Raw genomic sequence first — 14,875 nt, 5'->3', positions numbered from 1 at the left:
GAGTTTAGAAACAAGTTTTTTAATGATGTTTGTATTGTTTGTATAGTGAAGGAATTATGGTTAGATTGAGATCCTATGGTTACAAATAGAGGGATATTGGTGTCGTTCTTACCAGAGACATTATAGAGTTAAAGTGGGCGTTAAATTGAGAGGCAGGGCTGTCAGTAGACTTTAGTGAGGTTGAAGCTGAGGTTGAGGAATGACCTGGTTTCAGGAATTGATTGTTGGCTTCCCAGAATTTCTAGGGATTATCCTGGTGTTTTTGTTGGATTGTTGTATAGTAAAGCTTTTTGTCATGTTTAATTTGTTTTTTTGGCTAGGTTTCGAGTAAGTTTGGTCTTTGTCCTCTTGATGTTACCAGGTGTTGTCTCAGTTTAAGGAGATTTTTGGTGTCATTTTTAAGCCATGGTATATGTCTAATTTTTGCACAGATCTTTCTAACGGGAGCTAGGTTATTTAGGATGGTGAGGAATTTTTCATTGAAGTATTGCACAGCCAGGTCTGGGTGAAGGTGTTTTAAGGGGGACCAGTCACACTGATGCAGGAGAATTTTAAAAGCTTCTGGGGAGAAGTTTGTTACACACTTGTATATAAAGGATGTTTGTTGGTGGACATGTGTGGTGCCTACGAAGGAAGATGGGTAGGTGGTCACTTAGGCTATCTGGGAGATGGCCAGATTAGTGACAGAGGGAGATTTTTTGTCAGTCCAGTTGAGGATTGATTTTTTTTTTTTTTAACTGTGTTTGTCAAACCCGGTGGGAGAATGTATTAGTTGACTAAAGCTGTGGAGGTTTATATAGTTGGAGGGGTTGTCTGAAATGTGTGTTCCAGACTATACTGAATTTTGCCATTATTATGGTTTCTTGACTGAAAGTTGAGAAGCACCAGCCAAGGAGGTCTTTTGTAATAGAGTTGTTTCCTGGGGGGATGTAAATGGTTATGATAATATGTTTATTGGGGTTAATTTGAAGGTGGCAGACTAGTATTTCAGAATTCATAGGGTGTGGGGGGGTTAAGTCATTTGAGTTTAAGGTTTTCTTTGTATATTGCTATGTCGCCACCACGCTTATGGGTCCTGTCACGTCTGTGGATATTATAAGCACGAGTTAGGATTTCATTATATTTTGGATGGGCTTTTAACCACATTTTAGTTAGGATTGCTATTTCTGGAGAGTACTGGGTGAAGGTTGCATAGAATTTGTGAGTTTTGTTTAGTAAGCTTCTCAGGTTCATGTTTAAGATTAAGAGATCAGTTTCGGTGCTGGAGGATAATGATGATAGTGGAGCATGGTGTTTTGGGAGAGAAGGTTATTTTATTTAGTGAATAGGGGCCTGGATTAGGATGCATGTCGCCACTTAGTGTAGTCTGGGTTGAACTGAATGGGTTGAACTGAGTGGGAATAGTTAAGACAGTTTGATAAGTAGTCTATACTATTTATGCAGTGGTTTTGGATTGGCTTGTAAGTGTGCATATCTGAGAGAGAAGAGTTCAGTACAAGAGTAGTTATAGAGTTGTGGTGATATGTTCATCTTGTTTAAAAGGGTATAATGTGATATGTAGATTGAGTTGGTGTGTGAGTAGATACAAGTGACTTGTTCATTTAGATAGGATGTTGAGAGGTAGGTAGTGATTAGTATACTGAATAGTACTGAGTTTTGGAGCAGCATAGTGTTTGTATTTTTTCTGAGGCTACAGGATGGTAATGGGTAGAGGGTGTGAATGCAGTAGTGAGGGATTGGAGAAGTATTTAGATAGCAGAGTCTGATGAGCTATATGGCTGATTAATAGTTCAATCAAAAGTGAAGCTGTTCTATCCGAAACATGAAAAAACAAAAAACGCTGAATAGGAAAACCCAGAACTTATTTAATAGTCACAAAATAAAAAAAAAACAGTAAAATAACAAGTATCCTGTTAGCGCTTTCATCTCAAACCTTGAGAATTCTTCAGACTGAGTACATTTAGCTTCACCAAGCATGGTCATGTGATTAAAATAGTTTAGTGCTTTAACCTTTTGTTTCAGGTAAGCAACAAAATCTTCTCTGTTTAATCCTCGTGGATAACGAGCATTGTTTAACTTGCCATAAATATTCTTTCCACCCTAGTTCTTCCAAAGCATCAAACTTATTGTCATAACTTACAGCACAATTTAATACAATAAATTTAAGATCCACTTTACATTTGGATGAAATATAATGCTTGCTTAAACCATTTTTGTCATTACCATGTTTGTGCTCATGTATTCTCTTGTAAAGTTCTCAGGTTATTCTGCCAACATAAAATGACTGACAGGGCATGTGTAGAGCTTAAATATGCAGCAAAGTTAGATTTGCAAGTAAATCTTTCTCTGATTTTAATCAACATGTTGTTCACCCTTATTTCCTCTATTCCAGTGTACAAATAATTACAAAAATTACAGTGAACCATTTATACATGCCTGTTTTTTTTACACTGCTTTACAGTGGTAAGCTTAAGTTTCTCTGAAAAGGTCTGGAAACTCTTGCCTCTTTTCTGTACAAATATAGGCTTATTGCCAACTGAACAACCGGTAATAATAATCCAGTTCATTCTGATTATTTTCTTTATCTCTAGTGAATCTGTGCTGTTTGCTACTTGCATAGCCAAACAGTTATCCACATTTTTGTTGTTCGCCTTCTCATTGACTTCATTTTTCCTAATACTGCATACTACTTTCAGTTTATTTTCTGCCATCTACACTGGATAACCTCTGTGGATAAATCTGTTGTATATGCTCTTACTTTCTTTCAGAAAGTCCCCATCCTTTTTAGTGAGACTGTTTACTCTCATTAATTGCCCCTTCACTATATTTTGGTTAGTTGTGGTGGAATGCATACAAGAATAATCTAAAGAAAATTGTTTTGTATTTCTTTTTTGTATATCTTACTGATCAGTTTACCACCTTCTTTCAATATCGTCATATCTAAATAATTTTCTACTGGTGTCAATATGTTCTATAGTGTATTCTAAAAAAGAACTTAAACTGTTGATGTGCTTATGAAACTTTCATGTGCATCATGGCTCCCCTCTACACACCAAATACACATCATGAATAAAGCGTTTATATGGCAGCACCCGTGGCCACTTTGTTTGACAGTACATGTTAAACTCAAAGTAGTTGTAACTGAGGATTATGTCTATAGTTTCCATAATTAATTGTATAGTATTAGCGGAATAAAGCTTAAAATTAACCAACTCCTCTTACTGTGCCAATGCCCTCCTTATTGGGAATAACTGTGTATAAAGATTTATTATACCATGACCCCCTATTAATATTCCAAAACGTGCACGCTGATTGGCCAGCGTGCACGTTGTAAATCGACTTATACTAATGGGAAAAGGTCCGGTCGCCCGGACTTTTTCCATTACTATAAGTCTCTCTTAAAACACTGTCTCGCTATGTTAAAAGAGTTTAACATAACGACACAGGTTTAAAAAAAGCAACGGAGATCTCCGTTACTTTTTTTAAAGCTGTTTCGCTATGTTAAACTCCTTTAACATAACGACACAGTGTGTAAAAAGCAACGGAGATCTTGCTTTCTCCGTTGCTTTTAAACCTGTCTCGCTATGTTAAATGGGTTTAACATAGCGAGACAGCTTTAAAATAAGCAACGAACATCTCCGTTGCTTATTTTAAAGCTGTCTCGCCATGTTAAACCCATTTAACATAGCGAGACAGGTTTTAAAAACGGAGAAAGCAAGATCTCCGTTGATTTTACTGTTCGCTATGTTAAATGGGTTTAACATAGCGAGACAGCTTTAAAATAAGCAACGGACTCCGCTGCTTATTTTAAAGTTGTCTCGCCATGTTAAACCCATTTAACATAGCGAACAGTAAAAAGCAACCGCGATCTTGCTTTCTCCGCTGCTTTGGCCACAGCTCTGATGTACTGCGTAGGCATGCGCAGTACATCAGAACTGCCGATACCAGACAGCTGCGGAAGGGCAGCAAAGAGGCATTATACAATGCCATTATTTAAGAAAAGTAATTATTTCTTTCTTAAATAATGTCATAGATAATAGCAATAACCACTTCTGGGTGTAATGCGATTTACCCACGGTTGTCTTTGTTATCCTCGGCTTCACCGGGACCAAACCACGCCAACCGTGGGTAAATCCCGCATTACCCACACCCAGGCATGGGTTATTGCTGTAATATCCAATGTCACTAAAAAGTCTTTCACTAACTTCTAAATTTTCTGTTTTTGTTAAAAAATCAAATGACTCTAATGTATGAGATGCCCTTTTCCACCACTTTTTGCAAATACTTATCAACAAAAGCAGCTAAACCTTAAGTTTTCCTGTTACTGTTTGCCACGTTTAGCCTCAGAGGTGGATTATCCAAGTCTTTCTGCATCTTCGGTAATCCAAAAATCTTGCTAACTTTGGTGTTATCTGCTCTCAGAAACTTCCTAATGTCTTCAGTAATCCTTCCACAACTGTACCATTCTTCAATAAACATGTACATCAGTGAAAACACTTTTTTTACTTTGCTAGATGATACTGGCTTGTAATGTTTGACATCAAACAATAATTCAACAATTTTCTTGTCGTACATAAGAAAACCAAAGCATTTATCAGCATTAGTTATAATCACATTCTTGTTGACAAGATTATAAAAAATCTCCCTTTCATTTTGCGATAAATCGTAATATCTGTTTAAAGGTTTAACAGTTCAGTAATTTGCAGTTCAGACACAGAAAAATTTCCTCTATTTCAGTTCTGAGTGGAGGGTTAAAAGTACTTGGTCTGTGAAAGAGATTTAGCTTGTGACGGTTAGATTTGAATAAAAGCTTTAAATTAAGCTTTGTAACATAATCCGTTAAACTGTTTATCACATTACATTTGTCAGGTCTCTGTGCTAGAACAAATTTCCATCCTTTACTTTGGATTTTTCAAGTTTCATTGCTGAGGAGCAGGGAAGACAGATTTACAATTTTAAAACAGTTAACATCTTTCTTTCTTTACCTTTTCCAGGACAACTACTACCCTTTCTGCTGCCATTTGTGCTGGGAAGTTGTTCTTGATGCTGTAATCTCTGCCTAGGTTCTGTTTGAAGTCCCTCATTGCTGGTAAACTTGGACAGGCTGAAAAGGCTATTTCACAACAATCGAAGCCAATCAGTCCTTAGATGAAAAATAAAATTCTTTATTCAATGAAGGTTAATAAGCACTTTCATGTCTACAACGGACGCTTCATCAGACTTAAATTACCGTTGTAGAAGTGAAAGCGCTTACTAACCTTTATTGAATAAAGAATTTTATTTTTCATCTAAGGACTGGTTGGCTTCGATTGTTGTGGCGTACCTGCAACTTTACATTCTTTATTTTGACTTATTCTGGGTTCAGCAGGTACCTTACGCTGAGAGAGCTCTTCGTTTTTGAAAAGGCTATTTGTTGTTAGAAGCAGCTGTATTAGAATTGTTGGTTTCTATGAGTCTTAATTGACCTTGGTTACCACCATTATGCTGTGCTATTCTTTCAAAGCTCCTGATAACTCCTCCACTTTCATTTTGAACTGGTCTGACATAATATCCTGTTTCCTCAAATCTCTCCTGCTCAAAGTCAGCAACCCAGCCATCCTCTTGATTTAAATAAGCCAGGCCTCTGTCATATTCCCTCTGGTCTCTTTGAAACTTTATTTATTTTTTCTTTCTTTAAAGTTTCATTTTCTTTAATCTTATTTTGAATTATGCTAAATTTAACATCAAAGTTTTCACTTGTGACATTGTCTTTAATAGAAAAAAAAATTGTTCAATTTTATTTTCACTTGGAGACCATTCTTTTTGTTTAAAGCTATGAGCACATCCACATACTGATTACCTCTTTTTTGATTCAGCTGAACCCACTTGTCTAGAAATTCTTTTGGAAAATCATTCATAACAGATATTTTAGTTATTCTTAGCCCCTTTGAGGACCCTTTTGACTGCTAAACTGCTTTCACAGTACAAATTGTCCCATCACAGGCATTTGGGCTTTAATAAGTCTTTCTCAAGCTCATGGAAAGCCTCATGGAAATTGGATGCCATACCTCCTGGGTTGAGCATTTCTGTGGAGCTCAAAGGATTGGTTGGTGTTGCCAGACAACTCTTTTTTTTTTTTTTTTTTTTTTTTTTTTTAAATCACATTGGGCTGGTTATTGCTGCTTCTGGTGCTGATGTTACTTGCACATCTTTCTTGGTTCGGAAGAATAAGTTTCAAGGTTACAGACGAAAGTGCTAACTGGATATTTGTTTTATTATTTTTATTTTGTGACTAAGTTCTGGGTTTTTCTATTCAGCTGTTTTTGTTTTTTTCATATATAGCTGATTAAGTAATATACATACTATTGCTGTGACTGGTGGCTAGGGAAAGGAGGTCTGTCCATTGGTTGAGTATAAATGTAGGTGTAGTGGGGGTGGGTGAGATTTGGAGGTAGGGTAGGAGAGTGGAGTGAACCCGAGCTGAGTGAGGGTCAACAGAGCGAGTATAGCCAGTCTGAGACCCGCAGGATTCCAGAAACAATCAGTTCAGTTTGTTGTAAGGTATCTATTTATTTACTGTTTCACAATTACCTTGCCTGGAGAAATGAAATGCCTTGTGTATTTTAATTGTGAAGGATTAAGATGTTAGAGCAGTTAGTATACTGTGGTACACCCGCTAATAAGATGATATGGATTGATCTCCCTTTTTATCCAGAAAGTTGTTATGCATCTCGGAGGGGGGGGGGGCTGACCCTGACTTGGACAGAACTGTGGGAATCAGGCCAATTGGGTAGATGTCAGTCTGTGTCTAATTTCCCATATGGTATGAATGCAACTCCAGTAAGCGGCCTTTCTTAGACATCTGCTGCTATGGTGCTACTTCAAAGAACTGTACTTCATGTAGTGTCTGTAGTAAAATTTGGCATTTCATACATGTGCATTATTTTAACAGTTCTTGGGGTGGTGCCTAAAGCAAAAATGTTCATTGAATCAGTTTAATACACCAGGAGATAAAGAAGGCCAACTTTCTGTGCAATATGTTAGCAGCTGCTTGTAATTTCTTATTTTTAATCTTTTTGTAGGCAGTATAATACGATGTATGAGACGACTTGAAGAACTTCTTCGTCAAATGTGTCAAGCAGCAAAAGCCATTGGAAACACTGAACTGGAAAACAAGTTTGCAGATGGTAAAATGTTGTCATCTTGCATGCATCTGTTGTAGTTTGTAATGGAGCTTTTCTGAGAGTTTCACCTTTTTGAATGTTATGAGATGTTTCGGATATGACAAAAATTATTTTTAGAGGGTGGGATGTACAAGATTGATGGGCTGTGCTTGGTTATGATCAGTACTATGTAGAGGTGAATAGTGTTAGCAGTTAACTTAGTTCTTTTGGTCTTTGCTTACTCAAGTCTGTACCATTTACTAATCTTAGGGTTGCCACAATTCCATTGTTTTTTTTAGACTACCCGAACATTGGAGCGATCCTGCGGTAATCCAACAAACACTGTACAAACTCGAGTATTCTGTAAATGACTATCAGCATTTGTTAAACTTCTCATTACGCTTTTCTTTATTTAAGAAATACATCACTAATGCAATGTGAGTGCATCCAAACCAGGAGAAGGGGCATGCCCTCTGACACAAACATGTCATGAAATGGGCATAAAGGTAGATAGAGTGGGCAGAGAAAGGGGAAAAGCTACTTGAAATTATTAAAGGTGTGGCTTTGGTCCTGTTTTGGCCTCACTGAAAGGTGACAACCCTCTTTACTCTGATTTTCCACTTTGAGGAGCTGGAAGTACTAGAGCTTGTGCCAGGATAGTTTACACAGCGTAGAATGTACATTCATTTGTTTCCCCGCACATAACTGAATTGCTTACCTTTGTGATAACCACGTCATTTTATTTTCACCTCTCTCTCATTTTTCTCTATTCCAGTGTTAAGTTTGTGAGCACCTTTTTGAACCCTCCTTTTCATATTGCAAACAATGTTACCTGGAAGTCATTTTTCTGAATATGATTTTGACATGGATGTTAAATCCAGTATATATGTATGTTTTAGCTCCTAGCATGCAAGGGTAGATTCCAAACAAGTTTGGTGTAATGTTGCTGTACAGAAAAGGTACACCACTGATGTTGGTGTTTGGAACTGGGGAATTGCTTACCAGCAAGGAGCTGTAATACAATTGATGCTGCAGTTTTCTTAAGCAGGAAGCACTTCTTTTTAAACTGGCAGTGTTGCTCCTCTCAGTAGAAATCAGGAGCCATGGTGGTGGAATTTAAAACACTGCAGTGGCTAGCAAAATGCGAAACAATGCATAAATGCTTGCTTATTTCTATGTTAGGTATATTTGCTTGTTTGCAAGGCAGGAGAAATACGCTGCTGAAAGAAGAGTGGGGAAGTTTTTATAATTATTTTTATCAAGTAGTGCACATTGTTGGGGGGACTATTATATAATGGTTTATAGTTTGTATAAAGGTGCTGAACTGATTTTGAAGAGATAGTTAAAAACCTGTCGGAACAACATGAAGTCAGGTAGTGGTAAGGTGTGGAGAAACTGCTGTAGTGGCTGCTGAAAATTGCAGAGGGAGTCCGAAACCAGTCTTGGGGATGTTTTTCTGTTGACCAATGGCTACTTAATTGTGTTGCATTTGTTTAAACACATTTAGTTGAACCAACTTTTGTTCTTCATTCATAGCTCATTAGAAAGTGTTGTATGTTATAATCTAACACATTTGGTTGAATTAACTTTTTTTTCTGTGTTTTTTGCAGTTCAGTTACAATGGGATCACTTTGTGAGCCCACTGTACACTTTGATGGAACACATTTGGACAAACTCATAGTTTGTATGGTGTATAGCAAGTTTCCTAGTCACAGTGGGATTGTTTGTGCAAGACTACAACTGTGTGCTTTAATGAAGAGATTCTTCCTTCCCCACTGTTAATAAGCTGTAGCTAGTTTGTGTGCATGTGTGTGTGTATGTAGCTAGTCTGTATGTTCAGTGAGTGTTAAGGGCTCCCACCATCCCTGCAAAGGTAGATACTTTAAATTACATTGCCAGTGTAGGGGTAATTCACAAAGTGAATTTTTGATCAGGTCTGAACTATGAAACGTCTCACAGGTCATGCATCAGTGATGTGTAGGAATCCTTGAATATGGTGTGCATATGTTTAAGACAAAATAGTCAAAAGAAAGAGCCTAGTAGAAAAAAAAAAAAAGACTAGCCTACGGATTTGCTAGAGTAATGCCAGCAGCTTTAAAAGTGTTAACACAGTAAACCACATTAAAGTTTGAACACAGGCAGTAGTGTTCATTTTTGGTTGGGGGGTTGAGAGAAGCTTAATGCTATGACTAGAAAATGCATTGGAAGGCAAACCATATAACAAGAGCAGTGGCATTAAGCAAATTGTATTAATAATTCATGAAAAAGAAAGGTCATGGAGAGACTGATAATGTTAGATATTTCAGGTAAGAGAGGACATGCAAAAACTTCTGTCATTGAGTAAGAAAGAAAATGAAATAGTAAATATTTATTGAACACATTGCATGTTTGTGCCATAAAGAGGTAAAGAATGATGTACATTATGGGTGTAGGACTTGACAAAATAGGATTTGGTTATATCCTTTCAATGAATAACTTGCAGTTAAAATTGTAATGTTTAAGAAAAGAGGTAGAGAATGTGGTATGTGATAAGTAGAGGGTTTGACTGATTGAAATCACTTTTGCAGTATTTCTGACGTACTGCTCATCTGCATTACTGCATCTTGTATGCATTTGGGGTATATAGACAGATGTGCAAGCATGAATCCTCACACTGTCTCACTGCCAGCTTGAACACAGGTCATGTATCCATCAGGCTGTTTGGTCATTGATACTTTTATTTCAGTCATTTATCCAGATAAGTGCCTCCATTGGGGAACCTTCCTTTTTATCTTACAATATTTTGTTGAAAGGAGTTTGTCAGCTAGGAGATATAAGTGAGAGTGCAGTAGACAGATTCCATACAAGGACTTGCATACCAAGTGTCTTTTTTTTCCCTAGACCTGGAACACAATTATAGATCTTGTTTTTGTCAGTTGTTCATTCCCAAAACCTTTAAGTATATGCCTTCTACTCTCATCACCTTTCTCGAGGCCCAGAGTCTGTCCAAGATGGCTGACTCCACACCCTTAAGACACCCCTGTATTGCCACAGAAACTAGAGGCTTCGAACAGATCTGTAGTCTCAACTGTTTACAATCTGTATCAGCTGAGGTTGCAGGACCTGCAGTATGTAAGGCTATTTCTCAGTTGCCTGCTACTGAGACCCTATCAGTGGCCATTATGGCTCCTGAAGCCTTGCAGAATCCCAATCCATCTGAGGAGCTGCTTCTCATCATTTCAACCTAAAACTATAAAAGATATGTTTGGAATATGTAAATATGTTAAATCCGAAGCTTCAGTGCTATGTTACTAGTCGGTGTTAAGTTTGGTACTATGTAAATTTGAATGCTTCTGTATACACCTTACATTTTCTTTAAAATTTAGCTGTGCAACTTGTCTCCCTGGGCCTCCGCTGAAAATGGACATGTATCCAGTCTGATTTTCCTGGTCAACAAATGTAAAATAAAATTTTCGAAAGGACCAGATGACAACCCTCAAATTTTAGTTGGGGAGGATATAACAGGCTTCCTCATAGAAGTCAGGATTCCAAACCTCCATGTCTCATGCAGGTGGATGTCATGCCTAAAGAAAACAGACTAATAGGAATGTGGTCTGTCCCTTAGCAGCTAGAGAAAAGGAGTGGCTAAACTTCTCACAAGGGTTGTTCAAAACTATTATGTCTTGGAAACCTCCTTACTGTGGGTTTCCACAACCACGGGCTACACCTCAAAAACCTGCCCACAGAACTTTGACCATTCTCTGAGCTATAGCTCTTAGCTGCTTTCTCCAGGGCAACATTTCTTCCAATGAAGAGGACGCCCTCTCACCAGATACACTTATTGAGGAAGTTTCCTTTGTGGAGACTGTGCAGAACATGATGGAAATTTTTGAATAGCAAGCAATGCAGATCTCTGATCAGAACAGGTTATTACACCGTGTTGTAGATGAGTATCCCTGCCCCTTCTCCAGTCCCTCCAGTCCTTGAGGCTTTCTTGGACACCTTTCAATCCACCTGTTTTGCACTTCATCAGTCTTCATCTCCTAAGAAACCAGATAGGTTTTACAAGGTGCTTAATGACCTAAAATATTTATATAACAACCCAGTGGCAGACCACTTTGCAGTATCTCTCTCTCTCTCTCTCTCCAGATAAGCCCTATAAGTTTCTGCCCAGTGTAAATTTCCTACCTACTGACAAAGATAATTAGGGCTGTGGACAGATTGGGAAAGAAGGTTTTACACCTCAGGTACCCTTGCCTTTTGGGCAATTAATTACCATACTCAAATGACAGTATTTATTGCAGTGGTGGTGCTGCGGTAGCATTGTCGCCTCACAGTTAGACGTTGCACGTTCGATTCTCAGAGTGTCTTCTGTGTGTCGACATGTGTGAATGGGCGTTCGTTCGCTGAAGGTTGTGCGTTAGGCCCGGCAAGCCAGCACGTAAAACTCTACTGCCAATCATTAGCGGAACAGAGTTCCGCTGCGGCGACCCCTAACCGGGAAAAGCCGAAAGACAGAAGAAGACTCAAATGGACGGTATTTGATCTCTGTCCTGCATGCCTTAAAGTTTTCTGGACCCTCCTGCAGAACAGTCTAATCATCAAATGCAGAGCTTACTATCACAGGCCACTCAAATTGTCAGACAGAGCATTGTGTTCTTTACAGTGTTATGGGTACTTCTTCTAGGGCAGTTACCACTGTCTGTTATTCCCAGATATGCATGGCTTCACAGTCCGCTTGTACCTGAGGACTTCAAATCAAGAATTTCACACTCACCTTTGGACAAAGGCTTACTGTTTGGTTTTCAAGCTGACAGTCTGTTTAAAACTCTCCAAGATCAAGGTAAGACCATGAAAGACTGCATATCGATCCCACTGTCCCCTGTTCCTAGATGCCACAGGGAGATACCCATCTAAATCCCTTTCATTAGATGGACAGTTCAGAAACGAGGAAAGAAGCACAATGAGAAACTATAGGGAATCTCCAGCATGGAGGCCTCCGTTAGGAAGCAAAAAAAAAAAAAAATGATTGCTTGTGTAGCACCCCCACCCCTGATATCATTCCCATTACCTTTCCCAAAGACTGTCACTTGCTTTCCCTGGCCATGTGGGAAGCTATTACCACAGACATGTCAGATCTCTCCATCATCAAAGACGGTTGTGCCATGTCTTGGGGAAAATATTCCCCCTCTGAAAGGTATGCCACAACCCCGTCACAACCAAATATCCCTCCTTACCCCCATTATTCAAGACCTCTTGAATATTCACCATTAAGCAAGTCCCAAAGGACTTCACGAGAAAAGGGTTTTACTCCAGGATTTTTCTAGTCCCAACAAAAGAAGGACAGTGGAGACCCGTCCTAGACCAGTGTCTCTTTAAACACTTACTTGAAGGTACTATCTTTCAGCATGCTGTCTTCACACTCTTCTACCTTACGTCCTCCCACTGGCTTTTTAGTGTTACTAGATGCAAATCTACACTTATCAATTTGTGTTTCTTGCAGGAGATTCCTTAGGTGTTTCTCTGGCTCCTTGCGTTTTCAGTTTATTGCTCTGCCTTTTTGCATTTTTTTAGTTGATTGCTCTGCCTTTTGGTGTTACCATAGCTCCAAGAGTGTTCACAAAGTGTCTAGCCCCAGCAGAAACTTTCTGTCACGCTTAGGGAATTCAAAATTTATCCTGCATGGATGTCCTAATGATCCAGGCTCTCTCTCCTGATATTCTTCACCATCTGCACTTCACCCTCCAGCTTTTGACAGTTCTGGGTTTTACTATAAACTACCAAAAGTCCCACATGGTCTGTACATAGCACCTGGTGTTTCTGGTCTGCAGACTGGATACACAGAAAATGCATGCCTTCCTTCCGTAGGGGAAAGTTCAGTCTTTCCATTTATTCCAAAATCTTTCCTCCACAACCCATTGTTCAACAAGGGTGATGTTACGGACTTTGGGATTCATGGCAGCCATCTAGCCAGAATTCACATAAGGAACATCCAGTGGTACATGAAGTCATTGTGGTCCCACTTCTGTCACCTGTTGAACACCCTGATTCCCCTCCTCCCTTGTCTTAGAAAGGAGTTACTTTGGTGAAAGGGACAGGTAATCCTCACCTGAGGACTGCCATTCACACCATTTCCTCCTCTTCAACAGATTCACACAGATACCTCAGATGAGGCATGTGGGGCATGGACAGGATCACACTGGGTGCAGGGGAAATAGCAGCCACCATTCCTGAAGGAACATATCACAATAAAAGAAATGGGTGCTCTTCTGCAAGCACTTCAGGTTTTCACCTACCTTTGGAAACCTGAGTCACTCCTGGTGTGCACAACACGAGAGTCATGTGGTACATAAACAGGGAGGTACTAGGTCTTACCAATTGTACAGGTTAGCACAGGAGACATGGAACTTGGCATATGAACTTTATGCTTACAGCCACATGCATCCTTTCTCTGGACAGTATGCTAGCAGATTCCCTAAGCCTCTACCCAGATCAGAGAGCCCCCACAAATGGACTTAGAATAGAAAGGCTTTCCACATGATCACCCTTCAATGTGGTTCTTCTCAGATCTGTTTGCATCACCAACTGTCAGCTCCCCCCAGATGTCCTTCCATTGATATGCTGCTGTATTCATTACATTAGGGATTCCCCCTCTGGCTGACTTGTACTTCCGGCCAATATTCAAAAGTCTACATGCTACTGCGAGGTATGTGCGATACTGTACATCATCCCACATACGTCGGTCATAAAGAGATGTTTGGTATAAAGCGGACGTTAGCATGCACCATCCTCAGAACTTTTCTGCCACCTGTTCAATCTCTGCTCCAGACATTCACTCATTAGATCGGTTGTGAACTTTTGTTTAGATAACTACCCTTTTGGGTTTTTTCTTAAATTCTTTGTTGCTACTGCTTGTTTGTTGGGTGATTTTTCATATCCGCTAGGAAGGGCAAGTGTCAGTGTGGAGGGCAGATTCCACCTAAAGACACCCACAACCTCTGTGTGTTCTGTCTAGGCCTAGACCACGGTCACACCACTTGCAGTATCTGCAAGTTGTTCATCCTGAAAACTCTTAGAGCCATTTAGTGTCTCTCTCAATCTCTACTTAGAGAACCCATCCCTTAAGCATCTGGCAGGGGCGATGGAGGTGATGTTGGGTCTTTCGGATCAGCCTCAAGCGAAAAAAGCCAAGAAACCTCAGCCTGATCTTCCAGCTGTGCCCTCTCTTCCGGGCGTCTCTCCCGAGGCCGATTTAGGCCCAGAGGCTGTACCAGAGGTGGTGGATCTCCCTTTGGCAGGTACCACAGGGGAAGCCCTGAAGGAGTCTACTAGCACATCCATGAGGGTGAAGTGTAGGTGTCTGACGACATTGAGAAGGGGGAACTTTGGCTTATTTCCGAAGGTCCATGTGGCGTCACTCAAATTACTGTGCATGAGGATGTGCTTACTGATGTAGTGGAATGTAGGCCAGTGGGCCCTTCCACCTTTCACAATATGGAAGCTCCTGAGAAGAAGAAATTAAAGACAAAGCATGTTGCTCCTGCTCCACAAGAGCAAACTCCTGACTGGCAGGCTTTCTCACAAAGCCTTTTCAATGCCTTCATGGTCTTGTGCCAGTCCTCACCTTCCTCTGTCCCTCTGCATGCCTTCTCTCCTTCCATTGCTTTCAAGAGGACAGCTGCAGATACTTTTTCAGATGAAGAGGAATCTTCAGGAGCTGAGTCATTGGCCTACTCCACCCATATAGCTTCCAC

At 39.7% G+C, this 14,875-nt stretch overlaps 1 protein-coding gene across 1 annotated transcript in view; it reads left to right on the top strand.

Annotated features, from left to right (window-relative positions):
• Nucleotides 1–14,875, top strand: part of MTREX (Mtr4 exosome RNA helicase) — a 1,888,266-nt gene that overhangs the window by 1,796,222 nt on the left and 77,169 nt on the right. The window contains exon 26 of the mRNA XM_044063928.1: nucleotides 7,062–7,166. Coding sequence (XP_043919863.1) covers nucleotides 7,062–7,166 — 105 coding nt within the window. The remainder of the gene's footprint in view (nucleotides 1–7,061; nucleotides 7,167–14,875) is intronic.

Source organism: Protopterus annectens, chromosome 2.part2 (genome assembly GCF_019279795.1).
Source record: "Protopterus annectens isolate FY-2018-M chromosome 2.part2, PAN1.0, whole genome shotgun sequence".
NCBI lineage: Eukaryota > Metazoa > Chordata > Ceratodontiformes > Protopteridae > Protopterus > Protopterus annectens.
The sequence above is the reverse complement of the archived record's forward strand: the minus strand, read 5'-3'. Positions and strand labels throughout refer to the sequence as shown.